At 36.9% G+C, this 27353-nt stretch overlaps 4 protein-coding genes across 5 annotated transcripts; 2 read left to right on the top strand and 2 right to left on the bottom strand.

Annotated features, from left to right (window-relative positions):
* The first annotated feature begins 451 nt into the window (after positions 1-451).
* LOC109192424 (alanine aminotransferase 2-like) lies at positions 452-5695 on the top strand. Its single transcript, XM_019343062.1, has 15 exons — positions 452-1056; positions 1577-1627; positions 1782-1832; positions 2069-2134; positions 2232-2293; positions 2454-2532; positions 2620-2724; positions 2821-2931; positions 3118-3255; positions 3379-3453; positions 3591-3711; positions 3810-3964; positions 4584-4658; positions 5036-5239; positions 5321-5695. The coding sequence occupies exons 1-15, from the start codon at positions 847-849 to the stop codon at positions 5435-5437; spliced, it is 1620 nt and encodes a 539-aa protein (XP_019198607.1). The 5' UTR covers positions 452-846; the 3' UTR covers positions 5438-5695.
* A 2527-nt stretch (positions 5696-8222) lies between these two features.
* LOC109192428 (proteasome subunit alpha type-5-like) lies at positions 8223-11378 on the bottom strand. Its single transcript, XM_019343065.1, has 9 exons — positions 11249-11378; positions 11055-11136; positions 10849-10929; positions 10495-10608; positions 10302-10403; positions 9617-9675; positions 8738-8840; positions 8578-8643; positions 8223-8496 (listed from the first exon to the last, which is right to left on the bottom strand). The coding sequence occupies exons 1-9, from the start codon at positions 11260-11262 to the stop codon at positions 8404-8406; spliced, it is 714 nt and encodes a 237-aa protein (XP_019198610.1). The 5' UTR covers positions 11263-11378; the 3' UTR covers positions 8223-8403.
* A 4175-nt stretch (positions 11379-15553) lies between these two features.
* Positions 15554-16537, top strand: LOC109192516. Its single transcript, XM_019343193.1, has 3 exons — positions 15554-15982; positions 16067-16191; positions 16271-16537. Exons 1-3 carry the CDS (start codon positions 15809-15811, stop codon positions 16335-16337), a joined length of 366 nt encoding a protein of 121 aa, XP_019198738.1. The 5' UTR covers positions 15554-15808; the 3' UTR covers positions 16338-16537.
* A 120-nt stretch (positions 16538-16657) lies between these two features.
* LOC109192515 (1-phosphatidylinositol-3-phosphate 5-kinase FAB1B-like) lies at positions 16658-27350 on the bottom strand. Of its 2 annotated transcripts, none has more exons than XM_019343191.1 (11): positions 25843-27346; positions 23740-24477; positions 22806-22959; positions 22324-22668; positions 21204-22001; positions 20751-21082; positions 20395-20518; positions 19978-20145; positions 18137-19603; positions 17316-17582; positions 16658-17153 (listed from the first exon to the last, which is right to left on the bottom strand). In XM_019343191.1, the coding sequence occupies exons 1-11, from the start codon at positions 26439-26441 to the stop codon at positions 16824-16826; spliced, it is 5322 nt and encodes a 1773-aa protein (XP_019198736.1). In that variant the 5' UTR covers positions 26442-27346; the 3' UTR covers positions 16658-16823. The 2 variants fall into 2 exon arrangements, with proteins under 2 accessions (XP_019198736.1, XP_019198737.1); XM_019343192.1 differs by having other exon boundaries at positions 16891-17163; positions 25843-27350.
* Positions 27351-27353: the final 3 nt, after the last annotated feature.

Consider the following 27353-nt stretch of genomic DNA (forward strand, 5'->3'; position numbering starts at 1 on the left):
AGATAACAGTGCCTAACAGCATTGTTACCCGTGTCCAATTAAGGAATAAAGTGTTGGCCAGATTGATTTTTCCATATACGAGGATGTTCAAACCTCTAACCTCTCGTTAAGGAACAAAAGTGCACAGCCACTCACGCCAACCAAGCTGATTAATTAGTTGTTAGTTGATAGGTGAATATATGTAAAATGACTTTATCAAAGCACCTTTTCAAATTTAAACATTTTGAAATAATAAATTATTATAAAAAAAAACTAATTAATCGAACACTAATATTGATTATTTAATCAAATTAAACAACTAATAGTAATTAAATAAACCAAACATTTCAAAATTTATCTGATCTCGAGAGTTATGACCTAATTTGCCACCCAATTATGGCATTGTCTAAACGCATAGTTGAAACTTGAAATAGAAGAGAATAGGAATAGAATTGTGGAATTTGACAAGGAAGGGCATAAACCAGCGGCCAATCTTGCAAGTCAGAGAAGATTCAGTAAAGCAAAAACCCAAAGAAAAAGTTGAGTATAAAAGTACAGTAATTGTTGCTGATCCAACGATAATCCACAGTAAAAAGGGCGTCAAACCAGGGGCTAACCAGAAAAACATCGCTGTCGAGAAGATCGGTATTGAAAACAGCGTCACAGATCACGTGTATCTGACATCGGAAAGAGCATCAGACAATCCATCTGGAATATTATACAATTTTGAATTTTGATTTCAAAGTTGAAACCTTTCTTGGGCAGCTGGGCAGAAAGTTCTGCGAGTCAAAGGTTTGTAGGGGTTGGCTACGCTACTTGCCCACCACGTCTTTATATTTGGGTAAGGGGTGAACGGAGATTTTCACAATGCGGAGATTCGTGGCCGAAAAAGCTAGAAACCTTGTTGCGCAAGCCGTCTCTTATCCTCCTTCTTCCGTGTTTCCGCGTCGCACTTCGTCTCCGTTGCGTTTCCTCAGCGGTACTAGTACGACTCCCCTTCCCTCTCCTTCCTCCGATTCAATGGCGGGTTCTGATTATTCGTCCACTCCCCTCACTCTTCAATCCATCAATCCCAAGGTAAAACCAAACCGCCCCTTTTCAATCTCAGGTTGTTTTTTTTTTTTTTTTTTTTTTTTGGGGGGGGGGGGGGGGGTGGTTGATTCAACTGTTTCATTGTTTGACTGTGTGTTCTTGAGATATTGTTTAGTCTAATTAATGTTTGGATAGCTAGAGATTTTTTTCCCTACTTAAATTTGGAAATGATATTATGATATGTTATTGATTCTTCATGTTTTCTGTTTAATTGATGATTTCCTGTTCTGATGTATAACCATGGATCATGGATGACATGTTACTGATTACCTGTGCTAATGTTCAACTATTACTAGTTTTTCAATTCTTTGACAAAGTTATATTATTTGAATTGACAAGGCAACACTCTGTTAGTTATTGCTAGATTTGGTTCTGTCATTGAGCTCTGGATTTTGAGCTTCTGTGAACCTAGTGGAACTATAAAACATGAACCTGGTACCTGCCTTGTGATGTTTCTGGAGATATTTATGATATTTGATTTACTTGATTGATGTTCTTTGTCTAGGTTCTGAAATGCGAGTATGCTGTTCGTGGTGAAATTGTCAACCTTGCTCAGGTAATTATGCATCTTGTTTAACTAGCCATAACAAGTTTATTCATTGACTTGCACACACAAATATGCACACCATTCACAGAAGTGGAGTGTAAATTTGGAAAGCTGTTCTGCTATCTCTCCGTATCTGAGGGTCCTGTGTAATGTTGTTTGGCAGAAAATACAAGAAGAGTTACAGGCAAAACCAGGTTCTCACCCATTTGATGAGGTATTGTTTCTTTTCAAGTAAAGCTTTAAAGATGCATGCTTTTATCTAGATTATGTATGTTTTCAACCAATATGTTGCATATCTTGGGAATACTTCCAAACTGCAAAAGAGCAAGAGAGTGTGTGGTTTAATTGTATCTCTTTCTAGTTTCTCAAGTTGAAGGTTTTGTATTCTGACTTTTATCCTTTAGTTACTAATATATCTTATGCACTCATTTATCTTCTGATTTTTTTTAGATAATTTATTGCAATATTGGAAACCCTCAATCCCTTGGTCAGCAGCCAATTACTTTCTTTAGGGAGGTGAGCACAAGTTATCTTATGCTTTAAATTTTTATTTTTTTTTTAAAAGAAATATTTCCCTCCATGAAATCATTTATGAAAGACTTTCTTATGCTAGGTGCTTGCATTATGTGACCATCCTTCCATTTTGGATAAAAGTGAAACTCAAGGCCTGTTCAGGTAAGAGATTGAGCTTCTTTCCTTTGAGCTTGATAGTTCAGAATAATCTGCTAAATATTTTAGACAACCATGACTTCTATCTGGAGTTTTATGTGATCATTGCTGTGGAGGTACAATCTCCTAAAATGATTATCTTATGACTGGTTTCTTCATTCTGTAGTGCGGACTCCATAGAGCGAGCTTTCCAGATTCTTGATCAAATTCCAGGAAGAGCAACTGGTGCATACAGCCATAGTCAGGTCAAATTTGCTTCAATGAGATTATTCTAATTTTCAGATGAGTAACTCATCTGAGATATATCACTTAACTTTTGTATATGACTTCAGGGTATCAAAGGATTGCGTGATACAATTGCTTCTGGTATAGAAGCTCGTGATGGTTTCCCTGCCAATCCAAATGACATTTTCTTGACTGATGGTGCAAGCCCAGCGGTAAATGTTTAAACTAGTCTCCTAGTTATTTGTTTAGTACCTTTTAGAAAGCTGGCAAACTTAAGTGGGTGACGTATTTCTCCACATTTTATCCAGGTTCACATGATGATGCAGCTGTTGATTAGTTCAGAGAATGATGGAATTCTTTGTCCCATCCCTCAGTATCCACTTTACTCTGCTTCAATTGCTCTCCATGGTGGCACTCTTGTAGGTTCTAGCTCTAATTAGATAGATTTGATAATTTCAAGTTTTTTGTTAGTCTTTTGTATTTGAAAATGAATTTATGTCAAATGCATTTTAAACTTAACCTTACTACTGGAAGATATTTCATTTACCCTTGAATACAGCCAAATTGGTGAGTTTTTGTTGAGGGTTTCTATTTGATGTTTACAGGTTCCTTATTACCTTGACGAGGCAACTGGATGGGGACTTGAGATCTCAGAGCTTAAGAATCAGCTAGAAACTGCCAAGTCCAAGGGAATTAAAGTCAGGTCATTGGTTGTGATAAATCCGGGAAATCCAACAGGGCAGGTAGGCCGCGAACATAGAGAAGGCGAAATAAAGAAGACAGATATCCATCTATTGCATTCCTATACTTATATAATTGTTTGTCTGCGATTCCAGTATAGCCTGATCAGTCATTTACGCTTACAGGTTCTTGCTGAGGCTAACCAAAAGGAAATTGTGGATTTCTGCAAGAAAGAAGGTCTTGTACTTCTGGCAGATGAGGTGCATAGATTTCACTCTAGTGGCTATTTTATTTGTTCTGGAGTTTCTCTCTCTCTCTTTTCATGTCTCTTCCTATTGTTCTTTTAGTTATTGGTGTGAATTTGTTATCATAAGCCCTTACAATGTTAATTGGATAGGTGTACCAAGAGAATGTCTATGTGCCCGACAAACAGTTCCACTCGTTTAAGAAAGTTGCCCGTTCTATGGGTTATGGAGAGAAGGATATTTCTTTGGTATCTTTTCAGTCTGTCTCTAAAGGTACACCATTCCTCCTCCTGGCTTTATTAATTATTAGGTACAAATATAAATGGCCTATTTACTCATGTATCCGATTTATGTTTACCTCTCCTTTTCAGGCTTCTATGGAGAATGTGGAAAGCGAGGAGGTTACATGGAAGTGACTGGCTTTAGTCCTGAGATAAGGGAACAGATATACAAAGTTGCATCTGTAAATCTATGTTCTAACATTTCTGGCCAGATTCTTGCCAGCCTCGTCATGAGCCCCCCAAAGGTCTGTATTGTACTCCCTCCATCCCATTTTATGTGTCTGGTTCGGTTAACGAGGCTTGACTTAAGTTATTTTTAATCTAATTTTTCATAATATTAAGTTTAGTATTAGTATACAAAATTTATATATTTAGAAACTACACTAAAAGTACAATTAAACACAAAAAATCAAATTTTAAAATAGTAAAAAAAATACTAAAGAAAAATAGAAAATAAGCAAGGAAGAAAGAGTTGGTTTGACCAATGAATAGTAAGTAGGACACATAAAATGGGACAGAGTGAGTATTTGTTTAAATTAAATGTGGTTTGGTAAAAATAGGTTTGGATGTAGGAGCCCGGGGGTTGCTATGAACCTCTTTTCCACTCAATGAAAATTAAATGTCAGGAAATAATAATTACAGTTAGATGATAGCCATTAGGCATATTGAATTGCTCTGCAAGTTTAATCTGAATTCCAGTTGCAAATTAAAATATGAACAGCATCAATGGATTAGATCTAAATTTATCCTCTCTGGTATCTCAAAAATGGGTGAACCAGTTTTATCCAATGCTCAACCCATTACAGTCCTGCTTTTAATCTGATGATTAGATAGACAGTTCATAAGTTCTACTGATATACACAGGTCGGAGATGAATCCTACGAGTCTTTTTCTGCTGAGAAAGATGCAATACTCTCATCCTTGGCAAGGCGTGCAAAGGTTAATTTGTACTTTTAATCTTTTATGAACTTCCTGTCTGTATCTGAATTTCTGATTTGTTTTGTATCAAAAGTGCTCTTTTGTGGTCTGTTTGAAAGATTGAAAGATGCATATGAGAAAATATTTCCTGAATAGTTGGTTTTGAACTCTGCATTGTATTTGTGCTCGAATACTGAACATGACTTGATTTTGGCTGAAACAATCTGTAAACATGAAAATGACTTTGATGTGTCCAACTATTTAAAATACGGGAGAAAATGTGACTAGGAACTTAGAAATGTTGGAATTAATATGCAGAGTATATGATACCATTTCCTTAGCGGGGATGGATTGTACATTCGATAGTTCTTTATTCCTAATTTTGTTTTTGTTTACAGACACTCGAAGATGCCTTAAACAGTCTGGAGGGAATCACATGCAACAAAGCAGAAGGAGCTATGTACCTTTTCCCTCGTATTCGTCTTCCTGAGAAAGCCATAAAGGCAGCAGAAGCAGCTAAGACTGCTCCGGATGCATTCTATGCTCGCTGCCTACTTAACGCTACTGGAGTAGTTGTCGTCCCAGGCTCTGGCTTTCGACAGGTACACTTTTCCTATCGACAGAACTGATTAGTCATTTTTTCGAGTGTCTGGTTCTGATCATTCATGGTGCTTTTCTTATAGGTCCCCGGGACCTGGCATTTTAGGTGCACAATATTGCCCCAAGAGGATAAAATACCAGCTATTGTCTCTCGACTTACAGAGTTCCATCAAAGATTCATGGACCAGTACCGCGACTAATGTTACTGGTCTCGTATACTCCATACTTGTTCACATAGGATTTCGAATAAAATGTGGCAACTTGGTTTCAAGTTTGAGAACCACTCTAGTGTTTGGTTTTTTTTTTTTTTTTGCATAAGTTTGTAAGCAAGGCTGTAAGAGCGATAGCGCATCAGGATAATACTTTTGTTGTTGTATACTTGTATCATTATGACGCGTTTTGAAGCCTTGAAAGTGATATATTCTGTTTTGAATGAGAGGTCGCAAGTTTTGTTGGTCCAGGGGAATGTTAAATGTGTAAGAATACTGAGTAGATGGCAAGTTTTAGAAAATGATATTCAACTTTATACTATCATTTTATAATAGACTAATAGTTTATATACTATCACTTTATGGGAAAGTCTAAACTTTGTGGTTATGAGTATTGGCAGAAAGAAGTATTTTTTAGGAATTAAAACGTGCAATTGTGTATGCTAATACCATGTTGAAATGTATAATGTTTAAGCTGTTTATTAACTTGCCAAGATTATCTCAAGATAATGATTTTTTGTTTTTTTTGATAGGAACTATCATGGTATATATTAGAGATAAGTTGAAATAGAGTCAGGAGGGACCGAGTCCCCATACATAGGAATAGAAGCTAAAGTATGAGCTAAAACATTATCTGATCTAGGAATAAACTAGCCGTGGAAGATAGATAACACTGAAGCGTCTGACAATCCGTGTATAGCTCTACGGACTGTTCTCCATGATTCCTTAGCCACGACAAGGCCTCCTTACACGCAAATGCTTCGGCCATTAGCGGAGAGAAACAATTTGGAAGCATAATACTGTAGGCTGAAATATATCCACCTGTTTCATCGAGAAGAACCGCCCCCATTGTGGCCATGTTGGACGCATGATGATACCTGGCAGGCGTCTACGTGGCAGATCTTCGGCAGCTGGGCAATATTGTTTGCAGCCGGCGGTGGATCGGGAGGCATAGTAGCAACAGCAATGTCAGATGCCCCAGCGCTCGCGGTAGGTAGCAGAGAGACGGCAGGCGAGTGTACCTGCGCCAAGCGTGCAAGGTGGCCATAGCGGCGGCTAAAAGTTTCCTCGGCATCGGAAGATAAGCATCCCAAACCGCATCATTCCTTTCTCTCCAAATATGATAAAGAATTGCAGCTGCGTAGATAACTCCATTAGTGTCTAGAATATTCAAGACTTCACTAAACCAATCATGAAAAACATTTGTTACAATATTGGGGATTGGGATTGGAAGGTTAGATTGATTCCAAATGGAACTTGCATAGTGTCTTCATGAAGAATTCTACACATGGCACAAATAGGATTAACATATACCCTCTTTATAAACATGTTTTTTGCAGTGGGAAGGATATCACTTATAGCTCTCCATAGGAAGATTTTCCATTTTGGAGATTTTTAGCTTATATAGGGTGAGCCATTTATCAAAAGCACCATCATTATTTATATTTATATAATTTTCAACAATGAGCCTGTAGCCATTTTTAATAAAATAGCAACATCTTAGGTCCCCATGCCAATACCAAGTGTCTTCATACGTCGGGGAAATAGGTATCTTCAAAATGCGAGGCACATCAATAGGGAGAAAAATATAATATAAAATAGATTGATCCTACCAAACAGTGTACTGATCAATCAAACCCACCACTTTCGCACATGCCAATTGAGGGGCATCTCAGTTTGTATTGTAGGGTCTTCAGGGATGTTGCCAAATTAGTGTAGATTCACTATTACCAATCCTTCGTCTCACACCACTACAAATTAATCCTTTAGCCGCCATAATACTGCGCCAGCAAAAACCAGAGAACGTTACCTTAGGGTAGTACCTTGCCTTATAAACTTGTGCCACCAAAGAATCTGTTATAGGGTCTTTGGAGCCTTGCCAAATTAGTGTAGATTCACCATTACCAATCTTTCAAGTTTGAGAACCGCTCTAGTGTTTGTTTTTTTTGCATAAGTTTGTAAGCAAGGCTATAAGAGTGATAGCGCATCAGGATAATACTTTTGTTGTTGTATACTTGTATCATTACGACGTGTTTTGAAGCCTTGAAAGTGATATATTCTGTTTTGAATGAGAGGTGGCAAGTTTTGTTGGTCCGGAAGAATGTTAAATGTGTGTGAGAATACTGAGTAGATGTCAAGTTAATGATAATCAACTTTATACTATAACTTGTTGGGAAAGTCTAAACATACATTATACATTTCAACATGGTATTAGCATTCAAATCATAAAAATCCAACCATATTTCAAACTTAAGGCCACTCATGAAGATTAGTACAAAATAATGGATACCATCTAGAGATTTAATTTTCATTTGAAATTCATGACTATAAAAGAAAAGAAAAAGACTAAAGAATATGGTTAATACAAATGACATCATTTGGTAAACATATCATTTTTCAATTATATTCAAATCATAAAAATCAATCATATTTCAAAAAGAAAAAAGGAATGCTCAATTCGGTAACACAGTTAATTTACCAACTAATTTTAATTTATTTGACTATTAGTTTTTTGACTTGGTTAAACATTCAATATAAATGTTTGATTAATTAACTTTTTGTAACAGCTTATTGCTCTAAAATACTAAAATTCAAAAAACTGCTCAAAACAACTTTTTTGATTAACTTTTTTGAAAAAACCATTTTGCATGTAATAAGCTAGACATCTATCAGTTAACAGCTAATTTACCAAACATCTTTCTACAATCAACTACTCAAACCCAGCTAATAGCTATTTACCAAACATCCCCAAAATAAACCACTGGGAAGTGAGACATAATGAAGTCAAAAGGATCAACTCAACCTTAAAAGAAGTTCACCCCGAAGTTTCATTCAACTACTAATGGAGCACAATCTCGAAACAAACTTTTGGAAAAATCCAATTCTAGTACAGATGCAAATGTTTGCAATTACACAAAACCGGATTAAGTGCAAAGCTCCTGGATGTAGTTCTCTCCTTACAGGCGGCTAATGACAGCCTCCACCTCGGAAGGGGGGTACAAATGATAAGTTGGGGATACCCTGGCAATATCGACATTATTGGGAGTCACCTGGCATTAAGAGAAGATTGAAGGGGTTAGGCGTTTGATTTTAAGCGAAAAAACACAGAAGCAATGAAATGTCAAGTTTACCTTTTCCTCCATAACTTGCTTGAGGATGGATAGTGCTATTGTTTCAGCTTCTTTAAGAGTGAGCTCCTGAAAACAGAACAAATACATACCTCTGGTTTGGCATCTAAACAAGATCATAATTGTTATAGTTTGAGAAACAGCTACCCAGCAGGTAACCTACCTTAGTGTACTGCTCCTGCAAAGAGCTGTCGGCACCTTCAGAACCAGAACCGATAGCTTTTGCATTGCATTGCCAGAATGTACCGGACGGATCAGTATAATATCTGAAAATACATCAGCATCATGATAAGAGACTCCAGAGTTCTTAGATTAGGAAGTATTGGCTAGCTGGCAATGGGAGCAGCATAGACTGATAGAAGGATGTTTTCTGATGTCTATAGAGGATGCTATATTTTTATTGTGTCTTATATGAGGAATTTGGGGAAAGGGTCAAATAGGCTCCTAAACTTTATTTGAAAAGTCAATTAGGCCCCGAACTTTTAAAAGGTACAATTAAGCTCATTTTGGTGTGTTGAAGCCCAAAAATTGGTTAGCGACTTGTAATAGCAAGTCACTAGGGTTCCGGCGACACTCTAGGGACTAACACCAGGAACCGGTGACTGCCGCCTTTGAAGAATCCGACCAACTAGTTGCCTTCCATCGGAGAAGGTGACCAAAAGCAGAAGAGGGCGACCAGTGGTCGCCTTGGTCACATTTTTTTCCTTAACAGTGGCAGTTTACGGTGGTCAACATGGCATACAATGGTCAATGGTGGCCACATCATCATAATTTTACATGTAACTTGTTAGGTACCGGTAAATAGGATTTATTTGCCTGATTTTTATAAGTTGGAGTGTTTAATTGAACCTTTTAAAAGTTCAGGGGCCTAATTGTTCCCTCGTGTAAAGTTTAAGGGCCTATTTGACCCTTTTCCCTAGGTATTTTAACACACAAGGACAAAGACAAAATCCATGAAAGAAGTCAGAAGTTCCATAAAGTCATGTTCCCCCTATGGTGCATAAAAGAGTGAAATATTTAAAATATGAAAGAGCATACTTACAAGCTTGGACCGTTCTCATCATGACCAGCAATGAGAAGAGAAACCCCAAAAGGCCTAGACTGCATCAACCAAAGAATTCATCCATTAAAGATGTTTTTAAACTTGTGCATATTTCGGTGTCCCCTTTTGGTTCCTTTTAGTGAGAAGCTTTACTTATCAAAAAGAAGATGACGTTTAAATATAGCACCAAGGATGTGTCATTAACTTTTGTTGGTTCACAACCTTGTGTACATTTATACAAAGAAGGATACGGTAGCAGCTTCGGATACAAACATTGTAATCCACATTCAATAAACAATAATGGTGATATCCCTACGGCAACACAGGACTATACGATCAACAAAATCTTGACACAAGTTCTTCAACATAATTTCACACAATGAGCGCAAACCTCCACCACCACCATAGGTCTTTCTTCTTCACAAAAATTTCACACAATGTAATGTTCGATTTTTTGGGGGTGGGGGATGGTGCATAATTTAACAGCAAAAGATAATTTTCGATTGAGTATGTTTATGCAATACCTTGCTTCTGGTTTCAGTAAAAGTTTATACTCAACGAGCAAATAAAATAAACACAGGAAGCACAAGTATCAATACGGGAGAAGACACAAAAACATAGTCTGGACAAAACTGGATTAACAAATTCGAAGAATATTTAGCCAGGGAAAGAAAGTGCAGCTAACCATTGATTCTTCATCACCCTCGCCAAATCTCAGGGCCAAATCACAGAGAGCTTGTGTAGTGGACTCAACAGTCATAGGTTCACCGTAGGAGAATCTATGATTCTAATTACAGAATTACATGATGAAAACACAGTGAATGACTAGCAAGACAATGCAAAATTACAAATAACCTTTATCTGCAGTTCATAGGTACCTGAGTCTCAACTCGAGCATGTTCTACAAGTGTCCGTGCATCAGCAATTAATCCACTCATTGCACACCCAATATGGGAATCAATTTCCATAATCTTCTCCACACTGCTTGGCTCCTAAAATGTTATGAAATCATAGCATGAATGATACAACCATACATACATATATTTTTTATTTGATTCATAGTTTAAGTACTTCCAACCTCAAACTTTAAACCAATCCAGACCATAAAGCTATAATTCAGAAGTAACTAACCATTATAAGACTCTAGCTTAAGTGCTAAACTTATCAAACATTACTAACTCCATAATAATTATGATCTGAGCATTAAAATAACAAGAATTTCAGAACCAGACCAGTAGTGGGGAAGTGATGCGCTTCTCAACAGCGAGAACAACTCCTTCCTTTGTCTTTATCCCAATTGCCGTTGAACCGAGCTGCAACACATTTAAAACCCAACCATAAGAATCTCGATTTTAACCATACTTCAATGATACTACGGAGTAGATTTCATTCAATAAAACAATTGGGAGAAATGCTACACAGAAAACACCAAATATACCTTGATAGCTTCAATAGCGTACTCAACTTGGAACAGACGGCCTTCGGGAGAAAAGGTGTTGACACCTCTATCGTATTCCGTTCTTCACTCCATACAAAGAATAATTTTATTTTTTTTAAAGAAAAAATTAGTACAGGGATTAACAATAATCAGTACGATGAAGAATGAAGAATAATGCAGTTCTCTTCCTTTACCTAGTGAGAAACATTTTTTGGTTCGATCAATGGGATCTTCAAAACCCTACTGCAGTAATGCTAAGGTAGGAAGAACAATCCTCTTCTTCCTTACCCGAAAAGAAAAACTAGAAAATTTAAAATAAAAAATGAAAAATGAAAAAATATACTCCGAATATTTATTTTATACTATCACATAATAATGCGCATTACACAAATAATATATTTTTATTATATTAAAAAATTAAAAATATATATTGTATTCCGAAAAAGTATATTATTTGAGTATTAGAAATTCATTATTTTTCTTAAAAAAAAAAAAAGAAATTCATTATTTTGTATAACTACATTCAGCACACAAATAATTAGAATTTGTGCAGAATTCGAGCAATCCGACGATCTGTCGCATAGTTGAATCAGAACCCGACACGGGTTATCTCAACCGCTCTCTTTTTTTATGGAGAGTAATGAAAATCGGATTGGGGGTACTAATACATTCGCCCCGTCTGAATATCCGATATATATAGATTGTATATTATACGACATCGTGTAGGTAGAGTATATATGTAAGCAACGAGAAAACTCTACTCACTCCAGAGTCTTATTCAGTTCTTTGTTCTATGATTTCTCTCGTTCTCTCAATCTCTCTGTTCTCTTGTCTCATAGACTTAAACTCTCTACTAGTAATTCTCCCACTCTCTCAGTCTCTAGTCTTTACTATCTTGACTTTTGAGTATTCTAATCTTCTCTCAGTTCTCAATTCTCTATTACCAATCTGTGTCTCACATACTCCATCACTCTAGTGGAAGCCCTGATTGTGTTATATCAACTGTGAGTCCATGACTTGTGGTTAAAGCCCTAAGCTTGGTCTACTTGGAAGTTGGAACTTGACGCCCTTGTTCTGTAGAGATTATTTGGAGAAACGAAGTAATTCTTAAAACCTAATATTATACTTTTACTTTTTCATGATAATGTGATATACTGATTGTCTGATTTGTCTCAGTTGTTTTTTTTTTTTTTTTTTTTTTTTTTGAAGAAAATAACTTAATTCATTAAATAAGATAAAAGGCAGTCCACAAGGAACAAAGGAGGATTATCCAACCACTCCCTGCAAGACATAGAAACAGCCTCCCTAGCAACAATATGGACAGCCCGATTCGCAGATCGCTTCTCAAAACAGAAGTTAACATCATTTATCAAGGATGCAACTTCTTTCACGTCATCAATAATAAAACTAAAAGACGAATTAAAAGAGTCTGAAGGAAGCATTATAAACTAACTGAGAGTCTGTCTCCACGTCTCCTATACCTGTTCCTTTCAACCAGCTTAAAGCTTCACGAACACATACTGTCTCGGCTTTTGTCACACTATACTGACCATTCATGCGCAGGCCCCTAGCTGCCAAAAAACTGCCACAATCTTCTTTTTTTTTTTTTTTTAATATACAAATCTAGGGTTTTTATGATATACTGGAAGTTTTAGTTTACATGTCCCTTAAATGACTCTTGATTATGTTATATTAACTGTGAAATTTTCAGTTCGCATGTCTCTTAAATGATCCTTAAGATTGCATATGTTTTATGTAAAATTTCCATTTTCCAGTTTGATAATCATGATCATTAAATGGGCCCTGATTATGAATTTATTAAGGATATTGGTGATTTGATGGAAGTCACTAAATTCTAAATCTAAGTTATGAAATTCAGATAAATGATGATTTTTTTTAAGTGTATGATTCTGGATTTCTTTGTAAAGTTTATGGATATATGACCCTTAAATGAACTAATGAGTAATGAAGACATGAAGCATTTAATTTTGGAATCTAGATACATGATGAAATGTCCCCGTGTTTGATTCTGGATCTCTCTATGATTTTGTCTGATAATGAGATTATCAATTTATGTGTCTAATTGTGTTACTATGTGTTATTGCATGTCTGCCTGAGGCCTTGAGTGATTTCTATTCACTAATATTTTCGTTTATAAGTGGAAAGTATTGGTGAGTCTGGATGTCAACCTCCCCTGCCAAGTGTGGAACATGATGTCTAATCACAAGCTGTAGAGAAAAATACATCTCAGCAACTATTGCCTCATTTGTTCCAAAAAAAAAAAAAAAGAAAAAAAAGAAAAAAAAAAAAAAAGAAGAAGAAGTAGAAGAAGAAGAAGGAGAAGAAGGAGAAGAAGAAGATGTTAAGACCATATCCCCTATATATATGATCACTTTGAAAAAAAAAAAAATAATGAGTGAATCGTTATCAAAGTCAAGTGCTTATATTGTGCAGAATTGTTTGCATGCGAGTCTAAAAACATGCGATTTCTTCTTTAAGAAATCACATATTGAGTTGTCTAAAAAATTCTCACTTTAAGGATACTAAGTTCTCACCTTCTCCCTTGTCCCTAGTTTTACTTTTACCAACTATGAGGATAGTGAAGGGGTGTTGGGAATATGGGTATTTGATTAAGAGTTGATTAGGAGATCACTATGTGAAATGATTATTGTTGATGAGTTACCTTTCAGGTTTGTTGAGGGTTAGAGCTTTAGGAGGTCACAACCAAGAGAGGTTGCCACGATCGGAGATCGTTGTCGGAATCACGATCTGAGTTCGCGACTTATGCGGAGCGTTTTTTTACTTTGTAACAACTTCAGTTAACAACAACAAACCTAAAGCTAGGTGAGAGTTATAAAATATTTTGAAAAGTGACGCAGATTCTAAGTGTTTGCTTTTTACCTTAAGGTTGAGATCCCCTCCCGTTGAAGATTCGAACTCAGATATTTCCTAGGTCACTACTCACTACACCATACTCAATCTTTGAATATGTGATGATAGGATATAAGAAAAATGTAATGTGATGGCACCCCGATTACCATTGCAAATGGGTGGTCATAAGTTCAAATTTCGATGGTGGAGACTTAGATTCTTTTGGACTGAAAATATTTGAAAAAGTATATAATATATATTACTCCGTACCCGGTAAAGAGTCATGAGTATTTAAAAAAAAAAAAAAAAAAAAAAAAAAACCTTTTTTTGAATTTACCTCGTGACGTTCATTTCCTGATAATACGTTAGAGTATAATTATTTAGTTTTTGGTAAGAGTGATAATTAGGACGGGTTTTATTTCAATTTGTGCAAATCATCCTTTTCACACTGCTATCAAATTGGCTATATGTTTGATTTTTAACCATCAATTTTTATTTAAATTACCAATAGTGCGCACACATATATATTATTTTATAAATACTCAAATTTAAATTAAATTATTAAATTATGAGTATTAAAATTTTATGTTGAATAAGAAAAGGACAATCACCCAAATAATTCATATTTCAACTCTTCTTTTAAAATATAATTTATACCTAATTTTAGTGAATTAAAAAAACATCCAGATTTTCTTTAATCATTTTTTGCTCATTCAAAATTTGTTCAATTCATCCATTTGTCGTATATAGTCTTTAAAAAGCATGATGGTACCTGATTTTATTAAATACTACCTATCACCAAATAAAGTTGGAAATGCCTAAAATGATTATGATCACTGCTTTTTTTCTCCCCATTTGTTTATTATTGTGACACAGTTGTTATACAATGAACCATGGTCCACACATCGATGTGTGGGTCATGATCGTCAAGTGAAACTAATGTGTAGAAAATAAAATTAAAAAATAAAGGCACAAAGCTCATTCAATAACGTATATTATTAAATGAAACTGTAGTATAATTAAAATGATATTTTAGTGCTACTATAATAAAACTACTCTGTAGAAAATAGAACTAAAAGCCAAAGCCATACAATAACATATATTGTCAAATGAACCTGAAGCGTAATTAAAATAATACTTCAACATTACTATAATTAAACTAGTATCTGTGGACTGTGGAAAATGAAACTAAAAAATAGAGCTTATGCAATAATGTATATATTTTTAAATGAAACTGTACTAGAATTAAAATGATACTTTGGTATTGCTATAATGAAACTAGTGTGTGTGGAAAATGAAACTGAAAAACAGAATAATATTGTCAAATGAAACTGAAGTGTAATTAAAATGATACCTACTTCATGAATCACGGTAAAATTTGCCATTGTGACAAATGAGAGGCCATAACGCTTCTCATACAACCAGACCCACTACTCAAAGAGTTTCACTACATATATTCTCAAATTCTACTCCCTCACTTTTATTCATTGACATGACAAACAATGATAGCCTATTTACATTATGTGAATTCCAAGAAAAATGTCTACATAAAACATTTAAAAATAGAATAAAATTTGGGAATAGAACTTAGGAGTACACATACTAATTTCCCTACTCAAATGACCAAACCCCAGAATGCAAACAAACAGCCAGCTGACTCAACAACAGTTGGTAGATAAGCTGGATGGACCCCACCAAAAACATATTTGTAGCAAAAAAATAATGCATTTTTGACAAGACATTCATCAAGGGTGAGCTCCACTTCCCTTGAAATTCATCATTCTTCACCTTACCTTGACAGAAAACTCATCATACAGAGTACAAGAAAAGACTACATTCTCTTCTCATTCTGCCCTGTTTAAGGTAGTACAGATTGAGGATCAATGGCTGCTGTTCCATGCTGTGTTTCATCAACTGTTGTGGCAATCTGCAAATCTGCTCCAACCAGAAGGGGAAAGCCAGCTGCTAACAGAGTTTTGGTGAGATCAGGCAGTCATGTTTCAAGCAATAATATGTCTATGCAAGAATCATCATCATCATCTGAGAACAAGATTAAGGTTTTCCTTCTAAAGGTTTCTTTAACAACCTAGATTCATGGTATGTGTTCATTTTCACCCATGTTTGGTTGATCTCTCAAACAGGTTTTTGAGGACAAATCAAAGGGTATTGTTTGTTACAGAGATGAGAATGGGGAGATAACATGTGAAGGGTACGACGAAGGGCCTAGATTTTGCCAGCAATTTTCTAAGTTTTCCTGTAATTCCAGGTAACATGATACTTACCGAGCTTAATCATCTTTAAATTTGATATCAGAACTCCGTGGCGATCTTACTGCTGTTATGTAGGGAATCGGAGATCATTGATCTTCTGCAAAGATGCTGGCTTCAAGTCATTGATGGTGCTGAAATGTAATAACCATTGGAAACAAAGGGCTTATTGGGCAAAACAGACTTGTGAATGAAAACTTCCATTTTGGATCACAGGCAAAAAACAACACCAATGGCTTCTTTGATTCTCATAGTTTATGATTACATCTCTATTTTCTCTTCTCTTCTCTTCTACTTTGTACAAGATGTAAAATAAATGCCACTGAAGATTGATGTTCATGTACATATTTAGTTCTTCTGGACAAAAAAATAATAGAGGGATGAATATATATATATATATATATATATATATATATATATGTATGTATGTATGTACTTAGAAAACTTATCCTACATCTGTAGGAAAGAGACAGATCCTTCCTGGAGTGTATTCTTCCCCCCTGAGGAGAAGACAAACAAGAGTGCAGAACTAGCCCTCACAATAAGAAAACTTGGCAGAGGAAGATATTTGGGAACCTATGTAGATGAATGCTGAATTTGCTTGATTATACATACAAAAAGATATAAAATATTACGACACAGAGGTAGCAGTATTGTGTGTGTTCTCCTCAGGCACATCAGTCTGAGATTTACCGGGGGTGATGGTCTGAGGCCACCATTGATCTGGGATCATCAGAAAATATGTCGTCATTGCTTTTCTGAACCGCTTTTTATACTGTTTTGGTGAGATTACAGTCGGCGAAGCGTTCTTGGGTCCACCTAGGATGCGTGACGCCTTAACCCACGTCTCTAGATGCTTGTCCCATGTATACTGTCTCATGAAGTCAATAATCCCGAGAACCAGTTCATGCTTCTCTTCATCAACCCCAACCAGGAGAGAGTAATCCATTACATCAATTGACTGCAAGAAACTACTGAGCTTAGTGTAAATGTTGTTACGAAAAGAGCTCCTCACCCAAAAAAAAAAAAAAAAAAAAAGAAAAAGAAAAAAGAGCAAATGAACAAATATTTGAATAGTTATTCAAAACACATTGATCTGATCACAAAAAAACTGTTAACTTACTGCAAGAAAAGCGGTGTCGTTCCAGACAGCTCTCTCCAACAGTCTTTTGGCTTTATTTCCAACAAAAATAGGACAGGTTGGCATTGATTCAATCAAGTTCTGGTCGAGCAACACCTTATTACTTCCACTACTATCTGCATTATAGCGAGACCTGGAAGATCCTTTAAGGTCATATAACCGTGCAAGGTTTCTGCCGAATAAAAGATTCTCCATGACCAGAACATCCATCTTAGTTTCCTTCCCTCCTTTAAGATGCTTTGATGTAACCTTTCAAATAAACCAACAGAAAGATGTTGAAGCTTCAGATTGTCTAAAGTCTCGGTTGAAAACATAGATATTCAAAGATCACGCATTCAACATTGTCTTCAAAGTCAAAATATGCAACTAATTTTACTATTCATGTATAAATATAAATTCATCTATCCATGAAAAGATATCTAATGCTCAAACATTATCCAGAGCAGCAAGCACTGCATGCATGCAAAAATTGCATGAATTAGGGGGTAACCCCAGCCAAGAAGGCTAAGGATACAAACGTGTAACCACAAGGTCACGAGTTTGAATCTCAGCATTCTTGGTTTGAGTCGGTCAGCTATGGACAACCTAGACTGGTTTACCTCCTTGTGGTCCTTTGCCGGCTAGGATCACAAGGTGGAGTTTACCCAGTGCACACCCTCGGGCAGTGGCTGCGGGTTTCCCTCGTCACCCCCCCAAAAAAAAAATTGCATGAATTATGTGCTAGTATTATGACATGCTCACATGTCTTGTTAAATGACAAAAAAAGAATTGAAACATTGAAGTAGCAGAATCAGTCAAGATACCTGATAGATTCCCAGAATCTTTGCCAAGCATGTTGGACTCCCAGAGCTTACTGACTCAGTAAGATACTTGAAATATCCGGGAGCAAATTTTATGAATGATTCCAGTTCTGTCTTCGTAACTTGTTTAAGAATAAATCGATCATCCAAGGTCTTTGCAAAGAAGACATTGCTCTTTCCTCCTTGAGCTCCCCACTTCTTACAACGGCTAAGAGATCTTACAAAGTCTATCTCGGATGGGCAACATATCCTCCTCAAAGCTTCAAAGCGCTTTGCATAGTAACAAGTTACTGTATATTTTGCTTTCCCTTGTGATCCATCATCTGCAAAAGAGACTCTGGCATGGATTGCCTTCATGTATGAGAGTGGATCCACGCAACGAGATCCATTAGAGGACAAGAAACTCTCATAATCAGATCCAAGACTCTTCCAGGATTCTAATGCAATTTCCTCCATTGATTGAAGGGACAGGATATTTCCCGAATCAAAGGACTGCAGGGAAAAGGTAGGGTCTGCAGATTCTTTTGGTCTGTCAACCTCATCAGACACTTGGAGAAGATAATCAGGTGAAATCAGTGCATAAGATATAAGACTGGCAGGCTCATCATCATACACTGGTATAACTGTATCATTAACACCTATAGGCAAGAGCAACCTAGCTCCACCTTGGGCATCTGACTCTCGGAATGATGAAATATAGACAGGATTATACTCACAAAGTGTATCCAGTTTTTGAGAACCACCCAAAAAGTTCTTGTTCAAAGACCGGTAGAAGCTTATAAATGGCATTCCTAACCAGCTCATAGAATCTTCCATATTTTCTACGCCCTTGGAGGAGAACAAGGGAGACTGTGACAATTTAGATCCACTATGCTCCTCTCCACTGTCCTCAACATCCAGCTTTTCTGGAACTCTATAAATTAAAGAATCTACTCTAGCCAGGTCAGAATGACTTTCACCTGTCCAAGCTGCATCAAGAGTGTCCGACAAGTTCTCTATAATTGGGAACACATCAGAATGGGCTCTAGCAAGGACTACATTGGATTCTAGAGAATCGGTGTTGTTCATTATAAAGGAAAAACTCGATGGATTTTGAATTACACGCTTCGAATTAATATCTGCATCACCTCCTTCCATGATGGCATTGGTCTGATATATGTTGCTACCACTAACCCCTTCTTCTTCACAGCTGTCATTGGGCTTTTCATTCAGTGACACAGGATTAGAATTAAACAGATCTTTGCTTGAATCAACAGGGATATCAGAATCAGTGTACTTATCTACATCTGAAGTAGAGATGTCTGCATCATCAGGACTCTGATTATCTAAGCTAGCAGCAGCATATACCAGACGGTGGTCCCACATATAAGATTGGAAAAGCAGTTGTCTCCTCAGTCGATTAATCTCAAAAATATCAACTATAGGTTGCCCTTTTTTAGCTTCCTTATTTAAAATCTTCTGGAGTGATTCCTGCTACCAAACAAAACCATTAGAACCCAGGACTCCCATAAATAACATCACTAGGACTGATACGTAAATACACTAAATATTTTCATCACTGCACTCTAGTTTTTCATACCTCATCAGGAGCACCCTCAATGCATAAATGGAAAGGTACAGGGTAAAAAAGGGAAACATTACTTGGGTATAAAGTCATTGGGAACATGACATGAATACAATTACTATTATTGACAAATTTTCACTGTATACACTTAACATTAATGATTCTAAATCTATGAGTAAGGATCTCAGTTCCATAAAAAGCTGTCTTGATTAGTTCATTCAATAACATAGTACAGAAATTTGAGAAAGAAAACTTCAGCATTAGCAAGTAAAACCTGTACCTCAAATTCTGCTTTCTCCTTCTGCAGCATCTCCTCCAAATCTGCCATTTGGTGCCTAGCTTCTGGTAATTTAACACCACTGTTAAGCAGAACACTAGATTTTTGCTCTTCCAAGTTACTGAGCGCATTCTGAACTTCAGAGAACAAGAGCTCAGCCCGATTTTTGACCTGAATAGTTTATATTCTACATTAATTTAACAAAGAGATGAGATGCAAGGTTAGTGAGGGAAAACTTCACCGCAGGGTGAAAGTAGATATGCTTTCTATGTCCTAATTATTGTGCCGGCAGAAGTTACATCAAGTAGGATCAGCCACTACACAGCAGCTGTTGAATTGTAACCTATCTCCCCAGTACATACTATGATAAAGTTAACCACAGAACATGCTCAAGAAAATCTAAAGTCACATTCTTCCCACCTCATTCACTTCTTGTTGTATCCAATCCTGATTCTCATAATTGAAATCCAGCTTTGGTGGAGGAAGGTACACTGAAAGAACATTAATAGAAGCATAGCGAAAGCAAGCAACCATTTTTCCAAACCTGCATAATTCATTGAATGATCAACTTTAATAAACATTCAACAATGAATGAGTCTTTTTACTTCTGTATTCCTATGACTTGTAGACAGACTGTATTATCATAGTTTGGTAATGAAACCTATCTATAGGACACCAGTTATCAGGGAACAAATTCAAGTACATAAGAAAAGATTCACAAATGCTTGGAACACAGATTATTTTCACTGTTCAGAAGAAACTAGAGAAGACCATACCCATAAAAGCGAAGGCAGTCTCTATGTAAAGAATGGCCACAGCTTGCTACTCTGCTAGCAGCTGCATGGTTTGAAAAACTGAGCTCCAAAAACTTTCCAAAAGATAAACCCCAAGCAGCATCAGACATTATCACTCTTCGGGTTGCAGGGGGGAAGCCATTCATTCGTGGACACTTAAGGCACCTGTGCCACATCCAGATTTTCCCTTCCTTTTCGCCAGGTAAAAGAAATTCTGGCAGCTTCTTAACAGAAATGGTGAGGGTACCCTGACGATGGGTATAACAGTGAACATGTGCTTCGGATGGCATCTCACATGAACGGCATATGTAACTCTGTCAAAAGGTCAAAGCCATATTAGTTTAAACAGCTAGATGGACCCTATCAAGAAATAGACAAACAGAAAAAGGACCATGTTTTGATAGGAAAAAGTATTGGGGAGGAGAAAGAGATTACTTGATCAAACAAATGATCTCGTAGAAAGCGACCCAAAGGTTTATCAAAGTTCCCATAGTATTTGATCCGAAAGAGATGAGACCGTTCACAGACAGTCCCTTTCCACACACAACGGGATGATAAGGAAACTAAAATGCTCTGATGGTCAGATGGGGAAGGAGGAAACTCTTCCATTGAAGAAGCTGGTTCCTTAACTGAATTTGAAACACTTTGGTTTGTGTCCACTATGAAGCAAGTAGGCACATTCTCAGCCACACCTCCCACTTCCAATGCATCTGAAGTTCTAAAACCATTACATGTAAGATCGTCTCTTGGACAATCAGAAACATTTTTTGATCCAAAAGGTTCTTCCTTGGATGATGCTGCACTTCTGTCCACAGGTACATAGGAGAGAAAGGAGTCATTTGAGGAAGGGTTTGAGATGCCCTGCTGAGATGCAATGGAGGACTTTACGCAATCAGTGCCAATTGCAGTATAATGTGTAGCAAAATCCTTGAACAGATTCTCAGTAGGAACACTGTATGACCTCTGTGGACCACAAGGTGGAGATCCCTGAGTCTTTTCACTTGCCCCAGGGGGAGTGAACCCAGGGATCATTGAGATGGATCTATCAATAGGTGATGGTTTATCTGGAAGTGCCACGGTTATTGGTGAATTCAAAGGAAGTTCTGGGAGGGACGCTCCCTCATCAGCAAGAAAAGATGTTTCCAGCGCCAAGTGGTAAGCTGCAAAAACTGAATACTGCAACACGTGTTTCACTTTCTTCAACTCATCCCCATTGGCACCTCGAAGTAGTAACTGAGCCAAACCATCAAGAAAACCCATTAAAAGACAAAACATTTAAAGGTCATGGAAAAGCATAGCACATTAAATGCAATGTTGTGACGCATCTCTGTCATATAAAAATTGAAAGTGACCACCATGGTAGTTAGTCTGAGTAGATTCTCTCATGAATGGTCACCCATCAAACTTCAGAAAATTAATGGCGTATCTATATTTCCAGATTATGTCAAATACTACTACCTCATCATGGTGTTTGGCATATCTATATATCTCAGCAAATAATTGTAAGATTACTATGAATGCAACACCTCTTTATCTAATGATTGCAAATACTTACAGTGCAACCCAGCGGCTTTGGACAACCTTCAAAGTACATCAGTGTCTTCGCCAACTTCTTTCCACTCTGCCCTGCTGTACCATGCTCTTCTACAAACTTATCAACATGGAACATGTCACAGTGTCCCAATTTTTGTGATGACAGATGATCAATTGACGGTACTATTTGACCACCAGTACAACGGGCTATACGCTCCAAAAGTGGCCTTTTGATATTCAAAACTACTGATATGTCCTTCGCCAAAAGGTAATCTTGTGCATGGCGGGAAACAGTTTTCTCCACCAAAAGAACATCGGGTTGATGCGCATCAATCCTTGCAACAGCCATCTTGAGATGATCCATTTCCTAGATTTCCATATAAATTCACAAGCCCAAAAGATCAAGATGATTAATCCTATATGCTCATCGGAGAAAACAATAGGTTAAAAGAAGGTTTTCACATCCACACCAATTAATAGGATTAAAGCATTCATAACCACAACCTGCTGCAACAGAGTATCAAAACTTGACAAGGCATTAGCCACCCGTTGGTATTCAAGAGCCCCTCCAAGGATCAATATGCGAGGTTTCTCTATTTTTGATGTCATTCGCCGATGAGCCACATTTTTCTTACAAACAATTCCTTTGACCACCGAACTATTAAAGGAGGAAAGGAAAAGAATGATAAGTGAATGTGTCTGAACTAATGCACAATGCCTATTTAAGAATATGTGTCACAAGTAAAACAAAGCTGTATAAATATGAGTAGATGTACAGGTTATGCCTCATAAGATACTTAAATGGATTTAAGAAGCAGCACTTACGTTGTAAATTCAGAACTAAACATCAGAATTAAAAACATAATTTTATCATTATTGTACATGCATATTGCTTGTGATTAGTAATAGTTTGTCTGCATCTCGACTGGATACAAACCACTTTAGCAAAATACATTTCAAGGAGTTGATAACTTCTAGCATTTCTAATGACCTCCAAATTCCACAATAGTGTCATGTAATTTTTAAATACTTGATCCCATATAATGCCCCTTTCTTAAGGTATTCCAAGAGTTGACACTAAATGGCTGCTACAAAGAGTACTGTAGCATCCAACAATAAATGATGCAAAAACTTAATAGGTGAGACTCATGCCTAAGTATAAAATCTTCTACTTTAATCATATATCAGGTTGAGCCTCCCACAGATCTCAGAAAGGCAAGCTTTTAGAGTTTTAGACCATTGGATGAACCTTTGATTAAAGTTTTGTATTCCTATTTGAGAGCCCTAGCTTAGCAGCACAATAAGGCTTCTTATGTATGATTGATTTGAAGACATACTGTCATCAAATCTTAAAACCTCTACTGCTCTATATTACACCTTGTCCTAAGCAAAACCACATTATGCACAAAACAGTACAGCATACTTATATAGAATTTACCAGTCACTACGGCGTCCAGAAGCAACACATTTAACCTTTACATATCCACCAGGGTCCATTCCCCCACCCTCACTTGTATCAGGCTTTAACAAAGTAGCAGCCTCCCATGATAGGGATGTAATTATCTCCAACCAAGTGTCTCTTTCATCTTCCTCGTCCATAGGAAGATTCTCAACCTGCATAAGTTGAGCTATTAAGGCCCTGAAGTGCCCATCAACCACATTCTTCATGACTTTCTTATGCTCCTCATTTGATTTATCCTTGCTTCTGTACTCCCCACTTCCAAAACTGCTCGAAGCATGAAGATTTCCCCACTCTCCAGCAGCATCCCCATCATCATCATCATCGAACAGGAGGGCTTCCCTTTCATCTTCTTCATCTTCAGGTTCAGGGGGGATCCAGATAACCCCATTGTTCTCAAAATCCACAGGTTCAGCACTGACACTTTCTGCCGCATACAGAGATGAAGATGCTTCACATTCATCACTGATATCAGGTTCACCTTCCTTTTTCACAAATTTCTGGACCTCTTCAGAAGTCTGGGAGTCAATACAATTATGTACATAAAAGCTGCCCACACTCTTTGTATCAATAGCTTCTCCATCCATATGAACTTCACCTAATCCAAAGTCCTCATGAATATCATTGAACTGAATGTGACCATAGTAATCATTAACCTGAGGTAAATGTTTTCTTTCGGAATCTAACTGGTAAGCATCATATTCTTCTTCTTCACTCCTGAATTTCAAAAAGTCTATAAGAAACAACTAAATGATCATGAAGTTATTGATAGCATACAACACTTGAAAAATCACTTTTGCTCAAAAGAGATATAACTCTTAACACAAATATAAGGCAAAGATAAATAAACAAATATGGGAGGGTTTGGCTGAGAACAAACTCCCAGATAAAAAGTAAGGATTGATATGATCCATTCATTTGGGGAGATCAACGGTTGAGTGTCGCTGAAAAATAGGGAAAAAAGGGGTGAGGTCAGTTTTAGAAACATTGCAAACTTCAAGTTTGCAATAATTGTAAAATTTACCCAGTGTTTTTTTTTTACTAAATCCCTCAACCGTAGAACCCTGAAGGGCAGTTGTTATCAGTCATCACTTTTTACAAGAGGACCTTGTTCTCATTTAAACCCCCTATCTATCTATCTATCTATCTATCTATCTATCTATCTATCTATATATATATATATATATATATATATATATATATATATATATATAGAGAGAGAGAGAGAGAGGTTCAAATGAGAACACTCCCCTCCTATAAAAAAGTGAGGATTTATCTAGGCCTTGTATTTATGTTGATCTTGTGAACCATGTTTTTGGATTAATTTAATCTTTTTTAAAATTAAAAAGAAATTGTCAGTGTATTAATTCTAAATTTAATGAATTACAGTTTTGCCCCAAGTTAGTTATGGTAAAAATACAAGTACACAACCATTGATTTGTCAAAATGAAGAGTTAGGATAAGTCCTCAGTTTTTACAAGGGAAGGTGTTCCCACCTAAACCATCCCCTATATGTGTGTGCGTGTGTGCGTGTGTGTGTGTGTGTATGGGAGGGTTCATGTAGAATAGGCTCCCGGGTTAGGATAAGTTCTCACTTTTTACAGGGGAGGTATTCTCACATGAACCCTCCCCTATATATATAAATAAATAAATAAATATGCTTTCCTTCTACACCCTATTTCTTATTAAGTAGGTACTCTCCTACCCAAAAAAAAAAAAAGTTTATATAATTCACAGGGTCTCCAGTATGTTAGATTGTCAAAGTTAATAGTGAGTAGAGAATCAACAGAAATTCTAGAATATCAAAACAGGAGTACTGTATGAACTAGAAGAGGTAATCAAATCCCTAAGCACCCTAAGATATTCGCACAACCACAGAGGTGAACGTGATCCTTGCTCAAATCCTATGTTTATTAACACAACAAAAATATTTAAGGATATGCTGGCCTCAAGTTGCTGGAATAATGGGCCAGAATATACTCAAAATGAAGTGATAGATGCTGGCAACTTCAGGATGAATGTTTATGAAAGAAAAAAACTAGTCAAACACAACATGATCACAGAAGAAGTAACATGAAATACCTTGTTGTACAAACTGCAGATGGGGTTGGAGAGTAATTGCAAATTCCCATGTCAGCAGCATCGTGATCAGAATTCCCTCTGGCTGTGACAACACCCTCCCTGTCTTTAGACAATTCTGTCATTGGTGACTGATGTGAGCTAAGTCCAGCCATGGAGTGCGGCATTGATGTATTGCTAGAAGTATCGCAGTTTCCATCAGATTTAAAGCTAGTAAAACTGGTTGCAGAAGTGTAAGGACCAGAATCCAGGTCAACAAACTGAATCCCATTATCAACAGCTGCAACTAAAGCCTGCTCCCATTGCATAAAACAATAATTACAAGCCCTGACTTTTTCCCGTTCTTCTCGGGGATTGCTTGGATCAGTGGATGGTGCAGGAACCCAATTAGACGTGCACTTGGCACAGAAAACTCGTCCACAGAGTCGACAGTGGTGCCTACGATTAAACAATGTGAACTGGGAATCGCATTCATAACATACTCTACAGCTCTGATCAGGCATCCAAAAGTCCCTTGACACATTAGCAGGTTCTGACCGCCAAGGGATCCATGCTTTCAGTAACCCAACCAGATCAGGCAGCGTCCTATCCGAGGCATCCATCTACACGAGAAACCTAGCCTCCCGCTCATTGTACTTCACTCATTTGTTATCTACTTACATGCCTATACAAATTCTGTAAAAATGGAATTCTCAGATGCAAGAAGCTGGAAGTATCACTTGGGACAAACAAAACCTACGAATTCTTAAATCAATCCTAAACAAAGCTCCTTGTTCCCATGCCTAAACTGAAATGCTACCAATCAACGCCCATCAAACAGTGGCTCACCATCAATCCTCTACTATTCTGATTGCTGAATTCTCAATCAAAACGTAAAGCCCAAACTACATTGTCGAAATCACCACGCAAATAGCAACCTAACTCAGAATTCCTTATCAATCCGATCCGGGAAACCTCTAGCTGCACCCCCTTCCTTATTTACCAAAAATTAAAAAAATTCCTAATTCAAGCAGAATTGATAAAATGATTCCAAATTGCACAGCATCTAAAAATCGGAAAACCAGACCTTAAAAACAGATTTAAATATGGAGCGAACCCCTATTTCTGGGGAAAATCCAGCTGTGCTGACGCGGAAACAAATAACAGACCGAATAAATCAAAGCACTCAAGGAACCTCCATGCTTCCCATTTTCTGGGCAATCATTGAATCCCATCTAAAATTTGAGAAAATAGAGAAAAAAAATTACAAATCAAACCCAAAATGAAGTGCTCCGCATTATCTACTCCTAATAGAGAATTCGAATTCCGACAGCTGGAAACAAAATTATAAAATGTTCAGAAAAAACAATCAAATCGGAGAGACGGAAACCATCATCATGGAGATTGACCCGCCGAAATCTATAAATTCATCGATCATACAACGTCTTCTCCTCCTCACTTTCTTCATTCACTGTATTTTCCTTCTCTCTCTCTCTTTTTTTTTTTTTTAATAAAGCTGAATATTAAAACTTCAA

This window comes from Ipomoea nil, unplaced genomic scaffold (genome assembly GCF_001879475.1).
Source record: "Ipomoea nil cultivar Tokyo-kokei standard unplaced genomic scaffold, Asagao_1.1 scaffold1770, whole genome shotgun sequence".
NCBI lineage: Eukaryota > Viridiplantae > Streptophyta > Magnoliopsida > Solanales > Convolvulaceae > Ipomoea > Ipomoea nil.